This window comes from Brachyistius frenatus, unplaced genomic scaffold (assembly GCF_029030835.1).
Source record: "Brachyistius frenatus isolate BFR_SWC_R1_liver_20210118 unplaced genomic scaffold, ASM2903083v1 Contig_98, whole genome shotgun sequence".
Lineage (NCBI taxonomy): Eukaryota > Metazoa > Chordata > Actinopteri > Embiotocidae > Brachyistius > Brachyistius frenatus.
This window is the reverse complement of record NW_027210697.1, coordinates 143,439-164,871: the sequence shown is the minus strand read 5'-3', so window position 1 is coordinate 164,871 and position 21,433 is coordinate 143,439. Positions and strand designations below refer to the sequence as shown.

The window sequence follows — 21,433 nt, the reverse complement described above, 5'->3', positions numbered from 1 at the left end:
CGTCCAACCGTATACTGATCATGTGCACATGATACAATGTCTGTTGAGTAGATAGAGCTGACTCTTTGATTTGAATTTGTTGTTGTATGTCCTGAGCAGCATTGATGAGCTCATATAACTAATGAACATTAGATTTTTCTTTCACGTGTTTGATATTTGAACCTGATGAACAAAGCAGCTGTTCATGTTGGCAGATGAGAAGAATCCTTTCTTTTTCTTTTTTTTTTACAGTAAAACCTTTCATTTCTGAGCTTCGGTTCATGGGAAGAAAGTTTTCCAGTTGAGGTACAACAAAAGGTCGCTGCCAGCATCCGAGTGACCACACGTTTCTGATTCTTGTTTTTATTGCTTTTTTGTGTCTGCATATAATTATCGACTACTTCCAACTTGTCTTACCAGAGGAGAAGCTGAGGTTTTTGTGCTCTTCACAGTTTAGTTTTTATGTTCCAATCATCCTTTAGATGTCTGCTACTGAAGTAAATGATCCTAAACCTCAGGCTTTCAGAGGAAAATGTTATGATTAAGTTCATTTTTCCAGCTCTGATAATTACAGCTCTAACCGCATGTGCATCGCATGAGGCTGGAAGACATGTGATGCAAAGACATCACCGCATTTCATCATGACTCATTCTGTAATAGTCATCATGGCTCCCTCTTCCTCCCTCCGGCCCGAAGTGTAAATTTGATAACATGAAAATAAATGGATGCGATCCTCGATGTCCAGACAGTGTAAGGTGTAGGGGAATCCGGTGCAGTGTGATCTAACCTCTGGTTCGGGTTTGTAAGTCGTGGACCTCACAGGCTGAATATGTGCATTCAGTGTCAACATGCATCTAATCCTGAAAAACAGCTTTAGGTGTTGTACGTTTTTTTAAATCGATTAACTTAACAATGAACATCTGTTGAGTGTGTAGGAGGATACGGGTCATGTGTGGGTGAGCAGCTGATGGAATTTTTTTCTCACAAGAGCTGGAGTCCCTCCGATTAATCGGCAGATATTTCCTTATTTCAATCGGCGAGCAACAAAAAAATGTCAGCGCAGAAATTTAAAGCATCCACAAACATAAACACATCATCCACAACACAAACAGCTTTTCAATGTTAAAACTGTCAAATGTTCTGGTGACGAAATATAGTAAAATAAATGTGTATACTTTGCAAAATGAATACTGACATTTTATTATTGTTCGATTTTGTTTGTTTTAAACACTCAATATTAACGTTTGTATTCAGCCTGAAAAAAAACTGGTATTAGTTGGGGTCTAAAATGGATTCAGAGCAACAAGAAGAAACAGACGTGCAGTTGTGTACATTTTGGGGAAAATGAACCTGAGGAATGAGCCGCGAATCAGATTACAGGAGCTTCAATCAAAGCCTTATTGCTTATACTTGAGTTCATACTGTTCTGCACTTTAAAATAAGATAAACATGACTATCAGTGACGTTACTGTCACCATTATTCTTTCCCATCGGTAAACACCAGACCGCCCGGTACGATTTCTTATCCTGAAATGTTTTTGTTTTTTCTCCACACGAACTGGTGAATGTCGGTAGAACGTAATCAATCAGGCGGGGATGAAAACAAAGTGAAGTTTATTTGAAAAGTGCATCAAAACATTGCGTTAAACTGTAGAGTATGATTTTGACACATCAAAATAGATAATCGTATCATTTTAGCATGTTGGCCAGCCAAGAGCAAAGTATAGGACATTATATATTTAAACATTTCTGGGATTTGTAATAAAACAATAGTTCTTAACTGTAAATACAATTTGAAATTGTTGTCCAATCAATGCTGTTTAAATCAAAGCTTTTTATCTGTGTGGTCTCTGTACATACAGAACAGACTAAATACACAGACAAAGACGTTGGGGTAAATCGTCCAGGAGACTTGTCTGTTTCTATGTTGGGTAAAGCAGAAGAGTTCATTAAAAGAAAAACATCGAAGAGTATCTACAGGGAGGAAAATACTTCTGGAGGTTCCCCACATATCTCAGCTGTGTTCTGCTGCAGGAGATTGAAGGGTCTCCATAAAGTCTCCCCTCACTCAGCTCTGAGTTAAACCCTGTAAAAACAGTGACTGCATAGATAAGTCTCAGATTCAATAATGAGACAAGTAGACTAGAAGTTAGCTGGATGCAACTCCAGGTATTTAACTGTAGGTGACCCGTCGGCACTCAGTAACAACAAAGGGAAGCTGTTGCCCAGGGCGATATGATTAAAGCAGAATACGCCCCGGTCGTGTATACGTGACTACGATCCAGAGTCGTAAATCAGAACTGACAGCACGTGGAAAGACCTCCGTTAACCCTTCAACATCGAGCTTAAATGCGGCTTAACTGTTCTGGAGGAAGTTACCGTCTCTGTGCGCTCACTTAGACAAAGCAGACATGCCATTACATCTCTCGATCTGCGGGATGAATCAGTCGCTCCAGCAGCGCTTGTTTTAACTCGATGCTTTTAACCTCCTGTTCATCTTTTAACACAAAGACCTCGGAGGACGCGTCACGTGCGCGCGCACCACTCACTCCTTCCCGTGTCTGAGATTTTTATGAAAGAAGGTATTGGAAGAAGCGGAGCTGGGAAATGGAACATGAAGGTGCTGAGGTTGTTAAAAAATAATGTGCCCGGGGGCTTGTGGTCTCACTTCATAGAATTCTTTCCATTTCTTTATTAGCATTTTCAACTTACTGTGTATTGGTGAAGGGATTCTTTCCATTTCAGAAAGTTTTAGTAATGGAGACAGATGTGTTTGATTTCCACGTCTGGAGGAGTTCTGTCACATTCGTACCGTTTTCTTTTGTTTTGGTTTTGGTTTTAAGGTGGGCCAGGTGACGGTGCAGAACAGCTTACCAGACGTAAAACGATGTATTAGGACCAAAGAAGAAGAAAAACATTACTCGCAGCTTGTAAGGATTAAGTCCAAGAATATGTCAGGACAGGACTTTCCTATAAGGCGAATTACATCATGTGTTTTGACGAATAGATGTTCAACCTGTGCGTCAGATGTTCATTTTAGAGCCTTTTTTTTCGAGTTGTTATTTCATTTCAATACCAAACTGCATCAGAGGGAAACTTACATTTAGATTTTTGACCCTATTTTTTGAGGGGGGGGGGGGCAAGGGGGATTTGAACAAGTGTCTCTCAGCTATTGGTTTTTCGTGTGGTCACTTGGTTTTCTGGGGTTTTAAGGTCACACTGGAGGAGGAGCGGACGCAGGAGAAGGCCGTCGGCGAGATCTTCCGCGGGTCGATGTAGTTGTTTTCCAGCCTCACGGCCACCAGAGTGGAGTCGCCGCTGTGGTTCGGGTCACAGATGCCTTCGTCCGGGATACTCCTAAAAGAGACAGCAGAAATGTTAATATCAAGGAGTAGAGACCGTTTGTTTTCACTACTGATTAATGAACTGACTACGGAGTTCCTCAAGGAAGCAGTTCATCCTCACAGAATAAGAAACGAGTTTAAAATCTGAGAGTGACTTCAATTTAATATAAGCAGACATTTAGGAACATTGCCAATAGTCGCTTATACAGTTATTTTTAGTCAAGATCACATTTATGCAGCCTTACATAATACTCCATTGTTCCGGCCAACGGGACTTTTGCCACATGTAATTCCCTCACTCTCTTTTTCCACATGTCCTGTCTGTCTACACCGCGCCTATCTGAATAAAGGCAAAAAACAAAAAAACAAAAGGTTCCTCATATTTCCAACAAGAGGAAAAAAAAAGCTCGCCTTGTGTATATATCAAAAGAATTTCAAAATAAACCTTTTTCATTTGTTTTTTTCTAATTGGGGTATTTTTCAGAGTTTTATTCCTCACCCTGAAGGTTATTGTTATGCATTTAATATACCACACATGCTAACGTCATCATCATTAGTCGCTTGGAGCCTGATTGTAATTTCCCACCTGCTGTGTTGCCCATGTTGGCAGAGAAGATGGAGCTCGGCGCCGTGTTTAAGTTGTAATGCTCCTTTTATATAAAAGGAGCTGCCGCAACCTGGACCGAGTGCACAGCGCGCAGACGTGTGCGTGTGTGATGAGGTGATTCACGGTGACTATCCCAGGTGGAAACTTCAATCAATTTGTTTTGTTTCTTGTCGTCGTGACAACTCTCCGTCCAGTGAACTTTCAGTTTAATGTTGTCTGGCAGGCCGAGTTGAATGAGTCAGTCATGTGGTCGGGCTGCGGTCTGTTGAGACCGGTGTCGTGAGTCTTGTCTTGTTGCAGGACTGTTTGGCTCTGTTTCTAATCACCTGGTTTCATTATCACTTTTGCAGATTAATAATCTATATTTCCATTGTGCTAAATTATGACGACATATTAAGAATTGACACTTTTGTCATGTTAAATCATCAATTCTGTTTATCACAACGCATTTCTATCAGAAATGATAATATTGTATTCCTCCATATAATTTGCAGCTATTAAAACTACATACCGGTAAAATGATAGACAGGAAACAGACATTATTCTGTTTGGTTTCAATTGTTTGTTTTTTTTTCTTATTTTACCTAAAAAAAAAAAATTGTACTTATAAAAGGAATTGTGCTACTGCAATAAACTGAAGGAGTGTGAAACACCGGCAAATTAAGATATATATCATTTTATGATTTATTATTAATTTATTATATTTGGGTTTAAATCAAACTTCATTTATAGCAAGAAATCCAGGTTTGTTTCCACATAGTCATCATTTCGAACACTTTCCCATAAATACACTTACATCATCATCACTCGCTTGTGAGGCGTTTATGGAACATCTGAAACTCGTTGTTTCTGAGGGCAAGGCAATTAATGGAAATTGTAGCATCTACCGACAAACTACATGTGAGGCGTTTAGGGGTCATCTGTAAATTGTAGCTACAGAAATTGAACCTGGGTTACAATCTCCTGCATGAGTCTCTACAGGCATATGGGTCAAGCTCTGGTAAAAAAAAAAAAAAAAAAATTATTCTGATGTTTATTGCCTTCATACCTGATCATGTTGTTGTTGAGCCTGAGGAAGTGCAGGTTGGTCATTTCGTTGATGCCGGACGGCACGGCGAGCAGCTGGTTGTGATCCAGACACAGTTCCACCATGGAGTTGTACGAGCCGAAGAACGACTCGGGTTCAATTCCCTCTCCGTCCAGTTTGTTGTAGGAGAGGTAGAGGTACTCTAAACCGGGCTCCATGTGGGCAAAGACGTAACCTGGGCAGGTATTTGAAAGAGACACTTAAACTATCTAATATGGGCCATTTTGAATTTTCGGTCAGCCTGAAAATTGTTGATGAAGTCGCAAGTCGACCAACCCGTCCCCTTCGCTCAGGGTCATGTTCGTGAGCCAGAACCTACCAGGTATCCTCTCAATTTTGTTTCCCACCAGCACCAAGTGGACCAGAGATCTGGGTAGGTAGGACGGAACCAGGTAGAGGTTGTTATGTGAAAGGTCGATGGACTCTAGATTTCTGCCGAGGAAGATGAGGAGAGGAAGGATTTGTCATGATGGATCATCTTCAATAACAGCTGATAAAAGAACTGAAGATTAAGGCTGACGTGATCACTGAAATACACTGCTAGTAAATTCCCTGAAGGATCATAGGTGACAGTGGAAGTCTCTCTTTTTTTGTTGTTTTTGTCCGACCTGTGGTTGATCCAGGCCATGGGGGCGAAATTGGTCTCATCCAGCCTGTTGTGTCTCAGAGAAACGACATTCAGATTGCTGGTCTGGTTGAAAACCGTCTCTGAGATTTCCTCGATCAGGTTGTTCTCCAGATACAACTCCTGGAAGACACAAAATAGAAACGTGTGGCCTGATTAGGCTCAGAAAGTATTTTGATTAAAGTTGCAGTGGAAACTCATGTTACCTTTTTATTTTTTTGTTTTTATTTGCAATGAAGTTGATATGAAAGCAACAGTGATGGTGTTAACAGTTGTGTCAGAAATCTGTGGTTCAAGGTTACAAATGCCTAATCCAGCCCAAAACATAATTCATGTTTCTTCAAACTAAAGACTTTTTAGTAAAACTGGCATCCAAATTAGATGACAACAATCTGACTCCGGACAAAAGGAAGAAAAGATGTGTGGGGTTTTGAATTTCTAGTATCTCTGCAAGGTCATAAAACAAAGTCGTTTTTTAAGTGGATTTACAGCAGTGGCATGCCGCTGGTGTTCTGCATTGTTGGTGGTTAACCAGAGGCCATAATGAGTTGGGTGTACTGGTTTCCCACAGGTAGAAGCACAGTTTAAACATCAGAGCCAAAAAAAAGACAATTCTGCTGCATCAGCAGACGGAAATTCGGAGTGCATCCAGCTGCTTGGAGGGTGGCTGATAATATGATAGATTTAAATTAATCTCTACATTTTTCCTGGATACATTTTTTTTTTCCAACTGCTGTCCAAAAAAAATCCAGAGTTGTTCAGATTCTACTTCAGTCTGCAGACGTGAGAACAAAATGTTGGCTTTGGATTTTATCAGCTCACCAGGAAAACAAACTTATTTTGACAGAAAAGCAACAATAAACTTTCCTGCCGGAACAGTTTGTGAATTTCTTGGGGGGGATTTTTGTGGGTTTACAATGAGTCCTTTGAATTTATTGGACCATTGTGAGTTGACTTGTTTAGTCTTTTTGGTGGCACCATCGCACAATGATAAAATGACTTCTTTTTTTTTAACTCAACAGAGTGTTCAGTTTTGCCTGGACTTTTATAAAACATGCAGTCTGTGTGTGAGATATCCCAGCGTGAGGAATGAGGTATGACTTCATACCAGCAGCGACCCGGGGAGACCCTGTGGTACAGTGCGGAAGTGGTTTCTCCCCAGTCTGAGGTAGGAGAGCTGGATTAGCGGCCTCAAGGCCCGAGGGTCCATGTTTCCCTCGCTCAGCAGATTTCCTTCCAGCTCCAGGATCACCAGGCTGCTCAGATCTTAAAGATATATATTAAAAAAAAAAAAAGGAGATAAACATCACTGTGCGTCAACTAAAAATCTGCAAAATATAGAACATGTCCTAACATTACTGTGGAATAGAGGAGGTTTAAACAGTTAAAACTCTCCACTAATCAGTGGTTTGAGCTATGTAGTCCATTTGTGGATTACATAACACAACAGATGAGTATTCTCCATTGGGGGAAAAAAAAAACACTTTCAAGCCAGATTGTTACAGACGGACGTCATTGAAAAGTCACAAAACTATCAAAGGTTAATTGTAATCTCAACACACGGTCTGATTTGCTTTTTGTTTCCAAAGACCAAATGTCAAAGTAGAAACTGACTGAAATCTGGCAAAACTGTGATTTTATACAATCAGAGCAGCATCGCTTTATAATTGAAACAATTTTAAGGTCATGGGAACAATTAAGCTTCTAGGTTACGTTTCTGATAGTTGAAAGTTAGATAGTGATAATATCTGTCGCAGCAGTTGTAGCTAATTCACGCCAGCTGGCCAAACTACCACATGAAGCTTCGCTGGACGTCTCTGCACGGAGGTGTCTGTGCTTCCCCCAGTCAGCGAGTTTTTTTGTTTTTTTTGGTGACATGAAGGTTGACGTCAGTGCTGAGTTGCATCACGGGACGCCACCGCGGTACCTCGGAAGCTGTTCTCGTCGAGCCCTCGCAGTTTGTTCTCGTTGATCTTCAGCTCCTGCAGGGTGGGCGGGAGGTCAGAGGGTACGGCGTCGAGAAGGTTCCCGTCCAAGTACAGACGGCTGAGCATCTTCAGACCCTGAAACACAAACGTAGACGCCGGTAATACTGGGAATTATTTCATGGTAACGCCTGTCCCCGAATATTATTTCCAAAAATACGTGGTCATCTTTCTTCTAAGTTTTTTTTTTTTTTTTTTCACTAATATATATTTTTTTATAATATCTAAGGTGTCCTTAGGCTACATGAAAATCACATTTACTATGAAAACAAACTGCTTCGTACGTATACCTGTACATATTTTGCATATGTTTATTTTAAATTCATTCCTTGGTCACATTAAAAAGCTTAAACATTAATAAACTTCAATTTTACTATTTCGTGTGACACCGATTAGTCTTTTAAATAATTTAGATTCATTTTATTTTTGGTTGATTGCATTATTACACTGTCAAACTTTGTTACTAAACTTATCATTTCTCGGAGCCTTTAGAAAATTGCCCGAGTTAAAACTAGAATCTATAAACAGGCTTTTGGGAAAAAAAAAAAAAAAATTAAAAGTTATTTTATTGTGAAGGGCTGCAGTGGTTTCGTGTGTCAGCATGTCCTACTTTGAAGGCTTTGGCATCGATGCCGGCGGAGGTGAGCTTGTTCTTCTTCAAGTTGATCCATTCCAGGTTGGGGATGCCGTTAAATGCTCCTGCTGGGACGCTGCCGATGTTGTTGCCTGCGGGTCCGAACAGTTTCACTCCGTTAACACTAAGATCCGGAAACCCGGCAGGAGTTCTGTAAACGCTCGTCTGTTTTCAAACCTGTTAGTGTGTTTCTCAGTTTGTTTGTGGTTCATTGATTTGCTGCAATTCACAGGTTTTCATTAGCTGGCTTCAGGTTGATAAAACATCCTGGTTTGTTAAGTTACAAGTCTTAGAAATGTCGTAGTTTCTAATCGTTCTTTTATATTAGCAGAAAATAATCATTTCCAGGTTGCAGGTTGTCCTTTTTTTAGCGGGTGATTTCCGTCACTTTTTCCATTTTAAATGAAACGATCTGCTGGTTTCAGCAGCTTCAGACTGTTTAACGTTTTGTCAATTAATGGCTACAAATAACTCGTACACTTACAGCATAACGTGAACACGTATATTTATTACCAATGTGTGACCTGCAACCTGTAGATCAAATAGACCTGTTCTCCGTATACAGTGTCTGTATTGTAGTTAAAAGATGCTGATTGTTGGTTTTTTTGTTCAACAGACAGCAGACAAATGTTTTGCGGTGAATCCTGCTGATCGAGTCACGTCAGTTTCCGGAGTCAGAATCTCAAACTGCACATTTAACTATTATTTCAGATGAGTTCAAGTCCGGTGATATTTATCTTGTCAAAAGGGATGCTGCAGTTGAGTTGTCGAGATCCACACGTGGGTCAGACAAATTAAAAATGAGGTGGGCTTCACCTCATCACAATTTAAAATTGCTAAATTAGAAAATTGAACATTACTAGATTTAGTATTTTTTAATATTCATTAAAAGGCCCTGCGTGCCTCCCGGTTGTGTTAAAGCGATACGGACTCTTCTTCAGGCTGCTGTGTGTGAATCTGCGTCTCTGGTGCTCACTCACCCTCCAGACTGAGAGATTTGAGCTCAGGGATGGACAGAGGAGGGAAGTATGTGAGCTTGGCGTTCTCGCATGTCACAATCACATCAGAGATGTCGCAGCCCGGAGGGAGGCCTCCTCTGTCTCCTGCTAACACCTCCCACTCCTCCTCCTCCTCCTCCGCCTCCAGGTCCTTCAGCTCCTCCTCTGTCGCAGAGGGAGGTCTCGGGATTGGAGCTGGGAGGTCTGGTTCCTCTGGTTCCTCTGGTTCTTCTGGTTCCTCTGGTTCTTTTGGCAGCATCTGAAACACGTCTCCTCTCAGCCACACCTCCTCCTCTTCCTCCTCCTCCTGCTGCTCTTCCCCTTCCTCGACTAAAGCCAGGAGCTCCTCCCTCAGCTTCTCCTCCTGCTTCCTCCTTTCCTCCTCTAGCTTCCTTGCCATCTCTCGTGCTTCTTTTTCTGCCGCCTCCTTCCGCCTCCTGTCTTCTTCCTCCTCCTGCCTCCTCCTCTCCTCTTCCTCCCTCCTCCTCTCCTCCCGCCTCCGCCACTCTTCCTCCTCTTTCTCCGCCTGCAGCCTCAGCGCCTCCTCCTCCTCCCGCCTCCTCTCCTCCACTATCTTCCTCTGTTTCTCCTCCTGCTCCTTCCTCTGCTTCCTCCTCTCCCTCCTCGCCTCATCCTTCTTCCTCAGGCGTTCCTCCTCTTCGCGGTGCTCCTCTTCCTCCCGCCAGAGAATTTTCTTGATCTCCTCCTGGGTCAGCGGGGTCACGACCTCACTGGGGTCGTTGGGAACTGGGGAGTCACCAGAAAGGTCAGGGCTGAGGTCGACGTCTTGGGGGGAGTGGGGGGAGGGGGGGAGGAGGGGGGGGGTTGCGTGATGGTTCAGGGCAGCCAATCAGAGAACAGGAAGAAAGCAAAAGGTGACAGTATGGAAAGAAAGAGAAGGAAGAAGAGGGAAAGAGAGGAGAAAGAAGAGTTGAAAAAATAAACTACAGTAAAAGAGGAGGACACAGGATGGAGGGGGAAGTTGGAGGACAGACAGACAGACAGACAGACAGACAGGAGGACAGATGGACAGAGACGGTTGTGTGTTAGTGCTGTAGACAGACAGACAGGTTCAGACCAGCTTGTTGTAGCTACAGAGCAAACAGCTGCTGTAGACCAGTCGGAAACAAACCCACCACCCAGTCTGACCCCCGTCGGATGAAGTTGGTTTCTTTTTGATATCGTAGGAGCCATTTGATAATTTCAATTTGTGTTTAATGACTGCGAGGTGAATTTGGTTTAAATTGGATATTTGTCCCGGACTGTCAGGCTTTTAAGATGCATCTAATTTGTTGTCAGGTTCATGTCTTGGTCACAAGTCTTTAAACACCAAATTTAACAGCTCCCAATCAAAACAAATACTGATCAATAGATTGGGTTGTTTTAATTCTTAGAAATCAAGGCCCAGTCCAGCCTGAAAAAATATTTGAAATAAGATTTAGCATCTTATTTAGCTTTATCTGAGTTTGTGTCCGTGTGGTGTTTCTCTGATTTGTTGGGATGTGGATCAAATAATTTGCGGATGCGCACACAGCATGGAGGTAGAAAAACTCACTGCCACGATGTTATGAAGCCTGACAACCAGTCAAGTTATCGAGTAGAAAAAGCTTGTATGTAACACTCATTCTCAGATTGCTGAAACTTTTTTTTTTTTGTACTCCCGGCCTCACATCTGTCAGCTTGAGCAAATATTTGCTGCTCAGATGACACAAAGTTGAAATGAAACCAAAATAAATTCCTGCTGTGCTCATTTTTACATCCTCCTTAAAAAATCTGCCTGTTTTCTGCCCCCGTCTTCCTTTTGTTGTCACTCAGCAGCCCGTCGACAAGACTTTGTGTTTGCTGTAGACTCAGTTGTACATCCAGTATAAAACTGACAGTGAGGTGAAACCAATCCCACACAAACATACAGACACGGTAAAACTCTCACAACATGTGCGTTGACAGATCCAAAATGTGCCGACCACATTTTGATAGCCATGATTGGAAACGGGAAGCAACATGCCGAGGCCTCAGACGCAAACGGTTTAGTTTGATTCGCTTCAGGAAACGAGCGACAAGTATTGTACAGATTAAACAATGAAGAGTTTCATTCCAAGACTTTGGACATCTGTTTGGTGAAATCAGCCGGCTTATCCTCAGAGGATTTTTTTATTTTTTTCCCCGGTTGTACAGCGTTGAAGGAATGAAACTCTTCAAACACGCCGCTCGTCTCTGTCGACCTCCGGATGTTGCAACCATGACGTTGGTCACATGTTGCGTGTCTACCTGGCTCCATGCAGACGGGGCAGCACTCCCCGGCGAGGGTGAAGGGGAACAGGCAGTGCGTTGTGGGGCAGGTGACCTCATCACAAACCAGCCGCCCTCCGGCACACAGACAAGTCACACAGGGCTTCGGAGACCAGACGGCCTGGTCGAACATGGTCAGACCCTGGTACACGCACTGGCCTCGCTTACCTGCAACGACACGGACGCATCAGAGTCACTTCAGCGGTTCAGTATTTGCGCAACATCTTCATCAACAGGCTGTATAAGGACTCTCTGAGCCGCTGTGTGAACGGCGGAAAGGTGCTTCAATTCGGACACTTATATTTTTTTGTAAATTCAGGAAGCAAAAAACATTTGCCAACACGTTGGACATAAAGTCTAAAACACACGGCAGTACAACTCAGATTAAAGACCTTCATGTAGATACAGGCACACTGGACAAGAATGCTTTTGTTTTTTGTTTTTTTCATGTGAAACAGCTGTTTACTTGCAGCGGGTGCATGCAGTCTGCACACCCATAAAATCCCCACAAGACATCTGCACAGACTCTCATCGACAACGTTTACAATTTTCTGCACCACAGATGTACAGATGTAGAAAGTGTAATTAAAGCAAGTAAACATAATAATTAGTCACCTGACTCGCTTCGCCAGCGCAATGAATTAGAGAAAGATCCAAATGTGGTGCTTCTTTTCAGGCACTGATTCACAACAACCTTATTTTACTTTATTATAATTTTAAAGGGCTCAGTCAGCCTGAGACCGAGCCCCTGCTGTAGTTGTGCTTCGACGAGGGTTATCGTCTATTAGCGTTCGACTGCTCAGTTTTCACTTCTAAAATGGCCATTTATTGTTTGGAGTCGTGTTTATTCTGCATCTAGCTGACCACGGGACAAAATAGCTCATCGTTTCTGTTTGCCGTTATGTTTTCCTGGTCAAAAAGTGGCAAGTTGACATTCACACTGCAGCAGACGTCTTATACAATATGTGGTTGTTGGTTTTTTTGGTTTATTTTGACTTACAGCAGCTTGTTCAGGTGCAAACATGTCATCCACAGCTGCCGTATTTTTGGTGCTTATGTTTTTTCTGACTGTAGCAAGAAGTTCTCGTTCCTTCTCTTAATCCCCACAAAACTCGTTTGTTTTCCAAAGAAATAGTCGTCGCTGAGTCCACTAATAGACCAAATTAAATCACCGAACTAATCCCGCGTGCGATTCAGAGGTCCAGAACCAGACGACCGTCGCGTCTGTAGCCTCATTGGTGTGTCGAGTCCTGTGTTTTACCATAAAAAAAAAAACTAGACAAAGCAGTGATTTGTTGCGTTTCCACTCCTCCCGCCGCATTAAGTTCACCTTTCAACATCAGACCTGGGGGGACAAGACGAGGGCCGTGACTGGCAGTGAGTCATTAGGAAAAGAGCGTAACCACTATGATGCAGCTGGAGGAGCTCTTTGTGTCTATTTTAAGTCCGTCCCGTCTATCATCTCTCCTTTCTAATGGCATGCTCTTTGTTACGTCTATAGGAACACAGGTAGTTAAGAGGCTCAGGCTATTTCTCTTAAATACGGTCTCTCCATTATCTCTGTCTTCCTTGCTGCAAGCAGCGAGCCTGTCACCCTGTCATCTCTGCCGGAGCACACATACTTTAGAGCTTTTCTTTCCTCTTTAAAATATCGCCTCGCTGTCACAGAGTCTCTTTATTGCCTGGTAAATTGCAGGGTTTTGTTTGAATAACACCATCTGACTCGGCTGCTGCACCGACCGCTCCATCTTCTAATGTTCTCTGCATATTTTAACGTGAAACAATTAGTCGACAGCGGTCCGAACTAATAACACTTTTCACCATCAGCGAATCATTTTTCATCCTCATTAGTTTCCAGCTAATTTCAATGATGACATTTCTGTGCTTTGTATTCTTGTATATTGAATATCTTTTTGCACTTTTTAAGTCAGACAAAGGCAAAACATGACGTTCAAATTTGTCACCCTTAATTTTGCAAAACTATCAAGCACCTAAAATACTGAGAGGGATTTCCTTTTTCTTTTAGGAAGATTTGTGCAACACTTGAGTTTAAATGCACCCTTTTATTTTCCAAATTATACTTAAATCGAGGTGCACTTTCTAGCTTTTTATTTTCTCACGTATGAGTAGTAATTGCAGGACCATTTCATGCTAATTGAAGACTGTAAAATAAGTACAAAAGCTCTGGAAAAAGGCGAGTGAGTGGACTTTGAAATAAGATTATTTCCAACATCAAGAAGGACTTTTCAATGTGAAGTTGGTTTGTTTTAAGGCTGTGCAATCTACTGACGTCATATCAATATTGTGATAATAGAGGAGATATCGTCTCAGATTTTGGATGCCGTAATACCATGATACCACATTTTCTTTTCCTGGTTTTAAAGGCTGCATTACAAGTGATGTAACTTCCACACTGTCCCAGCTGTTGTATTATTCACCTTCAGCCACCTAATCATCAGTGATGTGGATATTAATGACTATTTATCAAAAGTTTGTGAAAGCCAAATACAATATCACCGTAATATTGACATTGAGGTATTTGGTCAAACATATTGGAATATTTGAGTTTGTCCATATCGCTCAGCCCTAGTTTGTTGCCATGGTGACCGGACAGGCCTTTCACTTATCAAAATAAAACGTAGAGAAGTGTTTCTTTCTGGTGTCTTTTCAGTTTGAGTCTGTTTGGTTGTTGTTTCGCTCCGCTCAGTTGAACAGAGGCTCGTTTTCACGTCCCAGACGACTGCGAAAACAGGACAAAAAGGAAAATCCTCGCCGCTCCAAACAACAGATCGCCGTCACCACCTTCCCTTCTAATTACATAACGGTGACTTTAATGTGTTGAACCGAAGGGTTTCCACATGTGCTTTGAGGTTCCTCTGTGGAGCCTTTGTCCCAGTCTCGGTGTGGGATGTTTCGGGACTGACGAGCTCTTTTCCCGCAGATGTTTTTTCCCTTCTGTTCATTTAGGAATGTGATGATTTGTCATTAAATTGCCGAGTTGTAACAACAGGAAGTCTCATTACGAGACGGGGATCTGAGCTGAGCTGTTCTCCGACTGCACTCATCCAGCATCTATAAAATGTTTTCATTCAGTAACACTCTCTGTTTTAGTGTATCACGGTTTTATTGACTAAAAACACTCAAATGCAGTGGACCACTACTTAAAAGTTCCACACGTATAAACACTGAGACGGTTTAATTGTTTCTGAAAAAACTGGTCAGATTTTCTGCACAGCGACAGTATTTCCAAGTGCACCATTTAAGTCTCCATTAAAGTTTAAACGCACGTTTTTACTTTCTAAACGGGCTTAAATCATTCATCGATTAAAAAATGGCCAGATATTTGTAGATTATAACTTCTCCTTTATAACGACTTGCTGCTTTTCATACATCTGAATATTCAGTATTTCACATTAATGATCAAAGCTAAATGATTTGAATCTGTCTTGTGATAGATGTTGTTGCAGCCCTGAGTTGTGCTGACTAGACTCTTATCTGCAGATGAAGACCGTGAGATGAGAATGAAAGCTCCAGAAAAAGCCTGTGACATGTTTCCCGAAGGAGAATCACACTCTGTGCAGTTTTTCATCCAGTTGATTCACTACAAAAAACAATCGAGTGTAATGCGATCCGTTACTTTCATAAAGACAAAAGGACTAATGACAAATCAAACCGTGATTGTTTTAGCAGGTGAATACATCATCTGATGTTTCAAGTTGCTCTGGGATCAGTGTTTAACATATGAGGGTGGAAGTAATGATGGTTTTTACAGGGTCTCACTGAAAAGCTTTCTATAAACAAGTTTAAGAAATCATCAGGTGGATTGAGTTTCAGTTTCTGGTCTCATGAACCCTGATTGAGGTTTGGTTTCTGGTCTCGTGAACCCTGATTGAGGTCTAATTTCTGGTCTCATGAACCCTGATTGAGGTCTAATTTCTGGTCTCATGAACCCTGATTGAGGTTCGGTTTCTGGTCTTGTGAACCCTCATTGAGGTTCAGTTTGTTCAGTTTCTGGTCTCATGAACCCTGATTGAGGTTCGGTTTCTGGTCTTGTGAACCCTCATTGAGGTTCAGTTTGTTCAGTTTCTGGTTTCATGAACCCTGATTGAGGTTCGGTTTCTGGTCTCTTGAACCCTGATTGAGTTTCAGTTTGTTCAGTTTCTGGTCTCGTGAACCCTGATTGAGGTTCGGTTTCTGGTCTTGTGAACCCTCATTGAGGTTCAGTTTGTTCAGTTTCTGGTCTCTTGAACCCTGATTGAGGTTCAGTTTCTGGTCTCTTGAACCCTGATTGAGTTTCAGTTTGTTCAGTTTCTGGTCTCTTGAACCCTGATTGAGGTTCGGTTTCTGGTCTCTTGAACCCTGATTGAGTTTCAGTTTGTTCAGTTTCTGGTCTCTTGAACCCTGATTGAGGTTCAGTTTCTGGTCTCTTGAACCCTCATTGAGGTTCAGTTTGTTCAGTTTCTGGTCTCTTGAACCCTGATTGAGGTCCAGTTTCTGGTCTCTTGAACCCTGATTGAGGTCCAGTTTCTGGTCTCTTGAACACTGACTGAGGTCCAGTTTCTGGTCTCTTGAACCCTGATTGAGGTCCAATTTCTGGTCTCTTGAACCCTGACTGAGGTCCAGTTTCTGGTCTCTTGAACCCTGACTGAGGTCCAGTTTCTGGTCTTACTGACCTGGGATAACGTTGTAGCTGGCGTGCTGTTCTTGGAGGTTCCTATACGGTTGTGGAAACAGAGCATTTCTTTGCTTTTCTGCAGGCTGCACTGGGATACTGGGGCCAGGAACCAGTCTGCTCTTCAGAGGTCTAGAGCGCCCCGCGATGGCCCGACCAAGACCTGCAACACATGGTCATATTAATATTTATCTACAGCATGCAAATCAGACAGTTTGAAGCTAATGGAAGGTGCATTGTTTGACTGTTAATGAAGCTACAGCAGCATTTTAGCCGCCGGTTCGAACCTTTGCAATAGAGACTAGTCAAAACACATCCTCAACCTCGACAGGATCTCTGCACTGTAGACATGAAGCAGATTCTTGAATCTTATCTGAATGTACGAGAAAAAAAAAAAAAAAAAAAAAAAAAAGGTCTTACCCTGCCCGTCCTGCTTCCTCTTCCCTCGGCGACTCTCAGCGTCCTGGCTGTGAGGTCTGTTCCCGGCCTGAGCGTCAGGGATGGTCAGGACCACCAGCAGCCACAGACTGGCCACCACTAGCCACCACCTCATCCCTGCAGAGCAGCACAGACCACGTTCACTCCACTTTAAATTCACAGTACTGGCATAAAATGTAAATAAAATCAGACAAGCTAAAATAACAGAAACCAAGCGGGAAGAGCCGTGTTCCTTCCTCCACCTGCAGACGGCAGAAAGACGGAGGCTTTTACCTGCAGCAGCTTCCCAAAAAAAGAGAAGTCAGTGCTGCTGCTGGCCCTCATATAGCTGTCAGCTGGGGTCCTAATGGCCAGTTCTCTCTCTCTCTCTTGTGTGTGTGTGTGTGTGTGTGTGTGTGTGTGTGTGTGTGTGTGTGTGTGTGTGTGTGTGTGTGTGTGTGTGTGTGTGTGTGTGTGTGTGTGTGTGTGTGTGTGTGTGTGTGTGTGTGTAATGACTAGTCTATACATGCAGTCCTGTCATTATTAAAGCATGGAGATCTGACGCTGACACACACCTGATAGTTTGTCCTCTGTCTGAATGCAGCAGATTCAACGGTTCTCCGTATCGGCCTCAATAACAGTAATAAATCTGCTGTGGTTTTGTGTGAGCGGAGCCGTCGCTGCCGTTCAACCGTACGACACCACGTGTGTTTGGTCCAGACAGAGACGTTCAGTCTGTCTCTTATTTTGTCCCTCGTCGTTCTGAACCTGGAGACAATTCTTACTCTGCAGCTCTATCCAGTTATTTAGCATGTTGTAACTTTAGAGGTTTTTTTTTTTTTTTTTCTGGAGTTTACCGACTCCAAACCAGACCTGTACCAACCGGGCTCACATGTTTCATGAGGCTGGTATCAGTCTTTCAGTATAAACTGCTGAAATCCAGTTGCTTTAAAAGCTGGAGGGGCGTTACTGCCCCCCTCTGGACCGGAGGAACGTCGAAGCGGATTCACTCGTAGCCAAGAAAAAAAATAAAAATACATGTGGCTGTTCCCGCCCTCCTTCACTCTCTCTCTTCTACTTCTATAAGAGACACTCAGGAGTTGACTTTAGAGTGAGGAGTAAAATGATTGTCAGCATCATGTATGAAATGTGTAAGTTGCAGACATTTACACTTCCTAATATATTTAAATAAAAAGGGATGATATCATGTAGCAATTAGAAAGTGTTTTAAATCTGGATTTTATCTGGATATTATGGAGACGCCTTCGCAAAGTAAAATCATATATATATTAGTTATGACTCACTAGCTTATAAGTACAGCAGACTAATCAGATTTTTAACATTTAATGAATTCTATTATGACTGACAGCTACATCAGGTAGCATCGTAAAGGCCTCTGCTCATCAAATATCTGTGATTCATTTCCACCTGAACCTTTTCTCGTACACAACCTCGAACAAGATCCGGATCTTGCCTTGCAGTACTTTTGGCCTCGTAGTTGGAAGAGTAGTTCATAATTACAAGATGAGGTTGCCGTCGTCTTATCTGTGAATGCATTTTCGATAGAATACGATGAAATGAAAAGTGTAAATGGAGCCAAAGAGACTTTAATGTCTCCGACGACACGTACTTAAACACCTAATTTCTCCGTTGGCGTTTAAAAACTGCAGCTCCCACAAAGTATGCAGAACACTAGTGGACTTATTGTACGTCACGGGTTCTTCCTCATCCCCGACATCCCCCTGCACTCGCTTTTAATCCTCCTCATTTCCTTCTGGGCGAAACAAAAACGGAAGCCTGCAGCTCCACATGCTGGAGGTCTGAACACCGAGAGACCCTCCTACATCACCTCAGCCTCGACCAATAGGAGGCCAGGACTCACGGGGAGGTGGGGGCGGGGGGGTGGAGGAGGAGGGGGACAAAAGGAGGGAGATGGAAAATATTCAGCGGTACAGTTTCTGGATGAGCAGGCTCAGATGGAGAGACTTCCAGCATGAACAGCAGAGGATGAAAATAAGCAGGAGGCCGAATGTTCGTAGATGAATGAGACCCGGACGGAGTTTAAAGCTCGAGTTTCACTATTTCACCTTTTCATTTCATTTGGGGGGGGGGGGGGTGGAGAGACTTTTTATTCCTAACAAAACGCTGTAGAAATGACTTCTTCTTTCACGCGACATGGATTTGTTTCCAGCAAACCAATAATATTTTCTGCTCTAAACTTACTGTAATGCTGAAGTTTGATCGACATTATTAAGTCTAAAATATCTGATGGCGATTTTTTTTTTTTTTTTCCGCCACAAACCCACCATCACCTTGTTTCAAATATTTTCTGTATCTTTTTCTTATCGTGTCAAAAAAAAAATTTGAAAATACTGAAAAGTGCTCATCAAGGTTCTGACGTCTCATTTATGTTACATAGATGGTCGAATAAATATATAATGGAATGGATATTATACAGTTTATTGTCCACATTAACACCAGTGAACTGAAACAGTACATTTCTTTGGGTATTTTAACAAACTACCAAAAAAAAAAACCCCACTCAAATAGATCATTTCAAACTTTTCGTCATTATTTTGTGTAAAAAAAACAAAAAAAAGTTTTCAAAACAGCGATACAAATATCCACGATAAGCAAATATCAACCGATAAAATAAATATATCGGTTCTGCTCGAGTTCTGCAGGCGGTAAACGGAGGCCGTGCTTCTTGTACGTTTCCTCGCTGTGACGTCACCTCAGCTTGAATCGTCACGATCTCCGACCCCTAAACGTTCATTTAGTTCGAGCTGCTGCTCAAATTTAGTTCCAGGGGAGAAAAAAAAAAAAGAAGAACCCGGGAAAAATTGGACGGATGTGACATGATGTAAAGTTTCTGTTGCGGTATTGAGCCAAAAGTGTCCCAACAGACCGAGTTCACCTCGAAGAACCGGACTGACTAACAAACACCGGTTTCACTTCTGTTTTCAGTCGCTGTTTGAACCTTTCAGAGGCGCCGAGCAGCAGCTCGACGCTGCTCGGGAGGCTTTTCTCATCCAAACGCAGACGTCGCTTTGCTTTACTTCTGTTTCTCGTCACTTTTACGTCACGTCAGGTCTCAATCGCGCAGCTGCGAACTTCTGCAGAACCGTACGTCACGATGTTAATCTCGTACGACGAACTTTATCACGTTCTTAAAGTGCAAAACTAGTCTTAAGATCTCATCCGGACAAACTTCCTGCATCATTCTGATTGTTACTGAGAGACGACGGCACGCCGGCACTCCCTCAGCCTCCAGATGTGCTCTCGGACACGGTCGCTGCGCTGCAACGACTGAAACAACTGTTTACAAATCACAGCAAGGACAAGACGGACGGAGAGAGAGACGCGGAGGGGGCGGAGCCGAGGACAGACAGACATTAACTCTACGTTACCGGCGGTTTGAAGGCGGCTGCACGACTTTGGGCCAAATTCTTCCACCCTCTTTTCTCCTCCTCTGGTTCTGCAGGAGCTCTGGGAGAGGTGTGTGTGTGTGTGTGTGTGACGGTGTGATGACACTCTCGGTGTGTGTGTGTGTGTGTGTGTGTGTGTGTGTGTGTGTGTGTGTGTGTGTGTGTGTGTGTGTGTGTGTGTGTGTGTGTGTGTGTGTGTGTGTGTGTGTGTCGATGTGTCTCAGAGCAGTTGAGTAGAGCAGAGCGGGCTAATCGAGCTGTGAAGGAAAGCCGGGATTTGTACTGCAGCAGAAACAGAAAGAGAGAGAGAAGTGGAGGAGAGAGAGAGAGAGAGAGACATGTGTCTTCTGTCTGTGTGTGTGTGTGTGTGTGTGTGTGTGTGTGTGTGTGTGTGTGTGTGTGTGTGTGTGCGTGTGTGTGTGAGGTCACGGCCAACATGTTGCAGGATGTCTGAGGAGAGACGAGCGAGCAGAAGGGACGCGAGTTTAAACGTCCACACGTTGCACAGAACACGGACGGAGACGTGTCCGATGAAGACGAGTTGAGACGTGACGACAAAAAAAAAAAAAAAAAAAAAAAGGACGAAGGGTGGTTCAGTTCTGTGGTGGAAAAACAACAAGACAGTCGGTGAAGAGGGGAAGCTTACATGCAGGTCGGAGGTCGGAGGTCACACGGGACCAAACAGCTCGCTTCTGTGTCACCTAGAAGAGCTTCATGTGAAAAGTAAACTGACGTGAACGAAGAGAAACTTCTCACTATTTACTATCTAATATTGAACTACAGCGTTTTTCTACTTTAAAAAAAAATAATAATAATAATTTTTACTATTATTTCTTCGGCGTCTGAATTCCGAGTGTAAAGCGTTTGCACGTCGTCGTGTCCTCAAATGCGACAGAAAGAAACATAAATAACATAAATCACTTCTGATACGGAAAGAGCTGCAACTAATGATTATTTATATTTAATCTGAGATGTAAAGTCAATAATCCAAAAGGTTTCCAGTGATTTACGACCCAAGAAAAACAGCTGGAGGAGCTGCACACGGAGAAATGACTCTTTCAACAGTTTTGCTATAAAACTGTCTGTAATGATGAATTCGTTATCAAAATAGCCGCAAATCGCCCCCCCACCCCCTCCACCTGCCCCCACCCACCCCCACCTTCCCCCTCCTCCCCCCAGCCTGAGGCTGCATTCACCACCTGAAAAACATCCTCAAACAAGCTTCACCTCGATGCGATCCGTCGAGACACTTTAAAGAGGGTTTAAAATGACACCTCAGATTTGAATTTTAAGCTTGTTGTTGTTGTTGTTGTTTTTTGTAAAACCGCGTCTCTTGCTGCGTTTCCTGTTTTCTGCGTGCGACGACCG

At 42.8% G+C, this 21,433-nt stretch overlaps 2 protein-coding genes across 2 annotated transcripts in view; one reads left to right on the top strand and one right to left on the bottom strand.

The window, feature by feature from the left end:
* Positions 1-21,433, top strand: part of cenpp (centromere protein P) — a 79,867-nt gene that overhangs the window by 54,945 nt on the left and 3,489 nt on the right. The window lies entirely within an intron of this gene.
* Positions 1,577-20,105, bottom strand: ecm2 (extracellular matrix protein 2, female organ and adipocyte specific). Its single transcript, XM_069711322.1, has 12 exons — positions 20,048-20,105; positions 16,641-16,775; positions 16,222-16,383; positions 11,528-11,716; positions 9,242-10,045; positions 8,238-8,353; positions 7,570-7,705; positions 6,751-6,908; positions 5,626-5,765; positions 5,337-5,449; positions 4,979-5,192; positions 1,577-3,336 (listed from the first exon to the last, which is right to left on the bottom strand). Exons 2-12 carry the CDS (start codon positions 16,771-16,773, stop codon positions 3,168-3,170), a joined length of 2,334 nt encoding a protein of 777 aa, XP_069567423.1. The 5' UTR covers positions 16,774-16,775; positions 20,048-20,105; the 3' UTR covers positions 1,577-3,167.

Bases quoted from the DNA above. Each gene is read 5' to 3' on its own strand.
- ecm2 (XM_069711322.1), bottom strand. From the start codon at position 16,773: ATGAGGTGGTGGCTAGTGGTGGCCAGTCTGTGGCTGCTGGTGGTCCTG. The intron at 6,909-7,569 runs GTACCGCGGTGG...TATATCTTTAAG, and splicing joins CGACGAGAACAGCTTCCGAG to ATCTGAGCAGCCTGGTGATC. The intron at 3,337-4,978 runs GTATGAAGGCAA...TGTCTCTTTTAG, and splicing joins CTCAACAACAACATGATCAG to GAGTATCCCGGACGAAGGCA.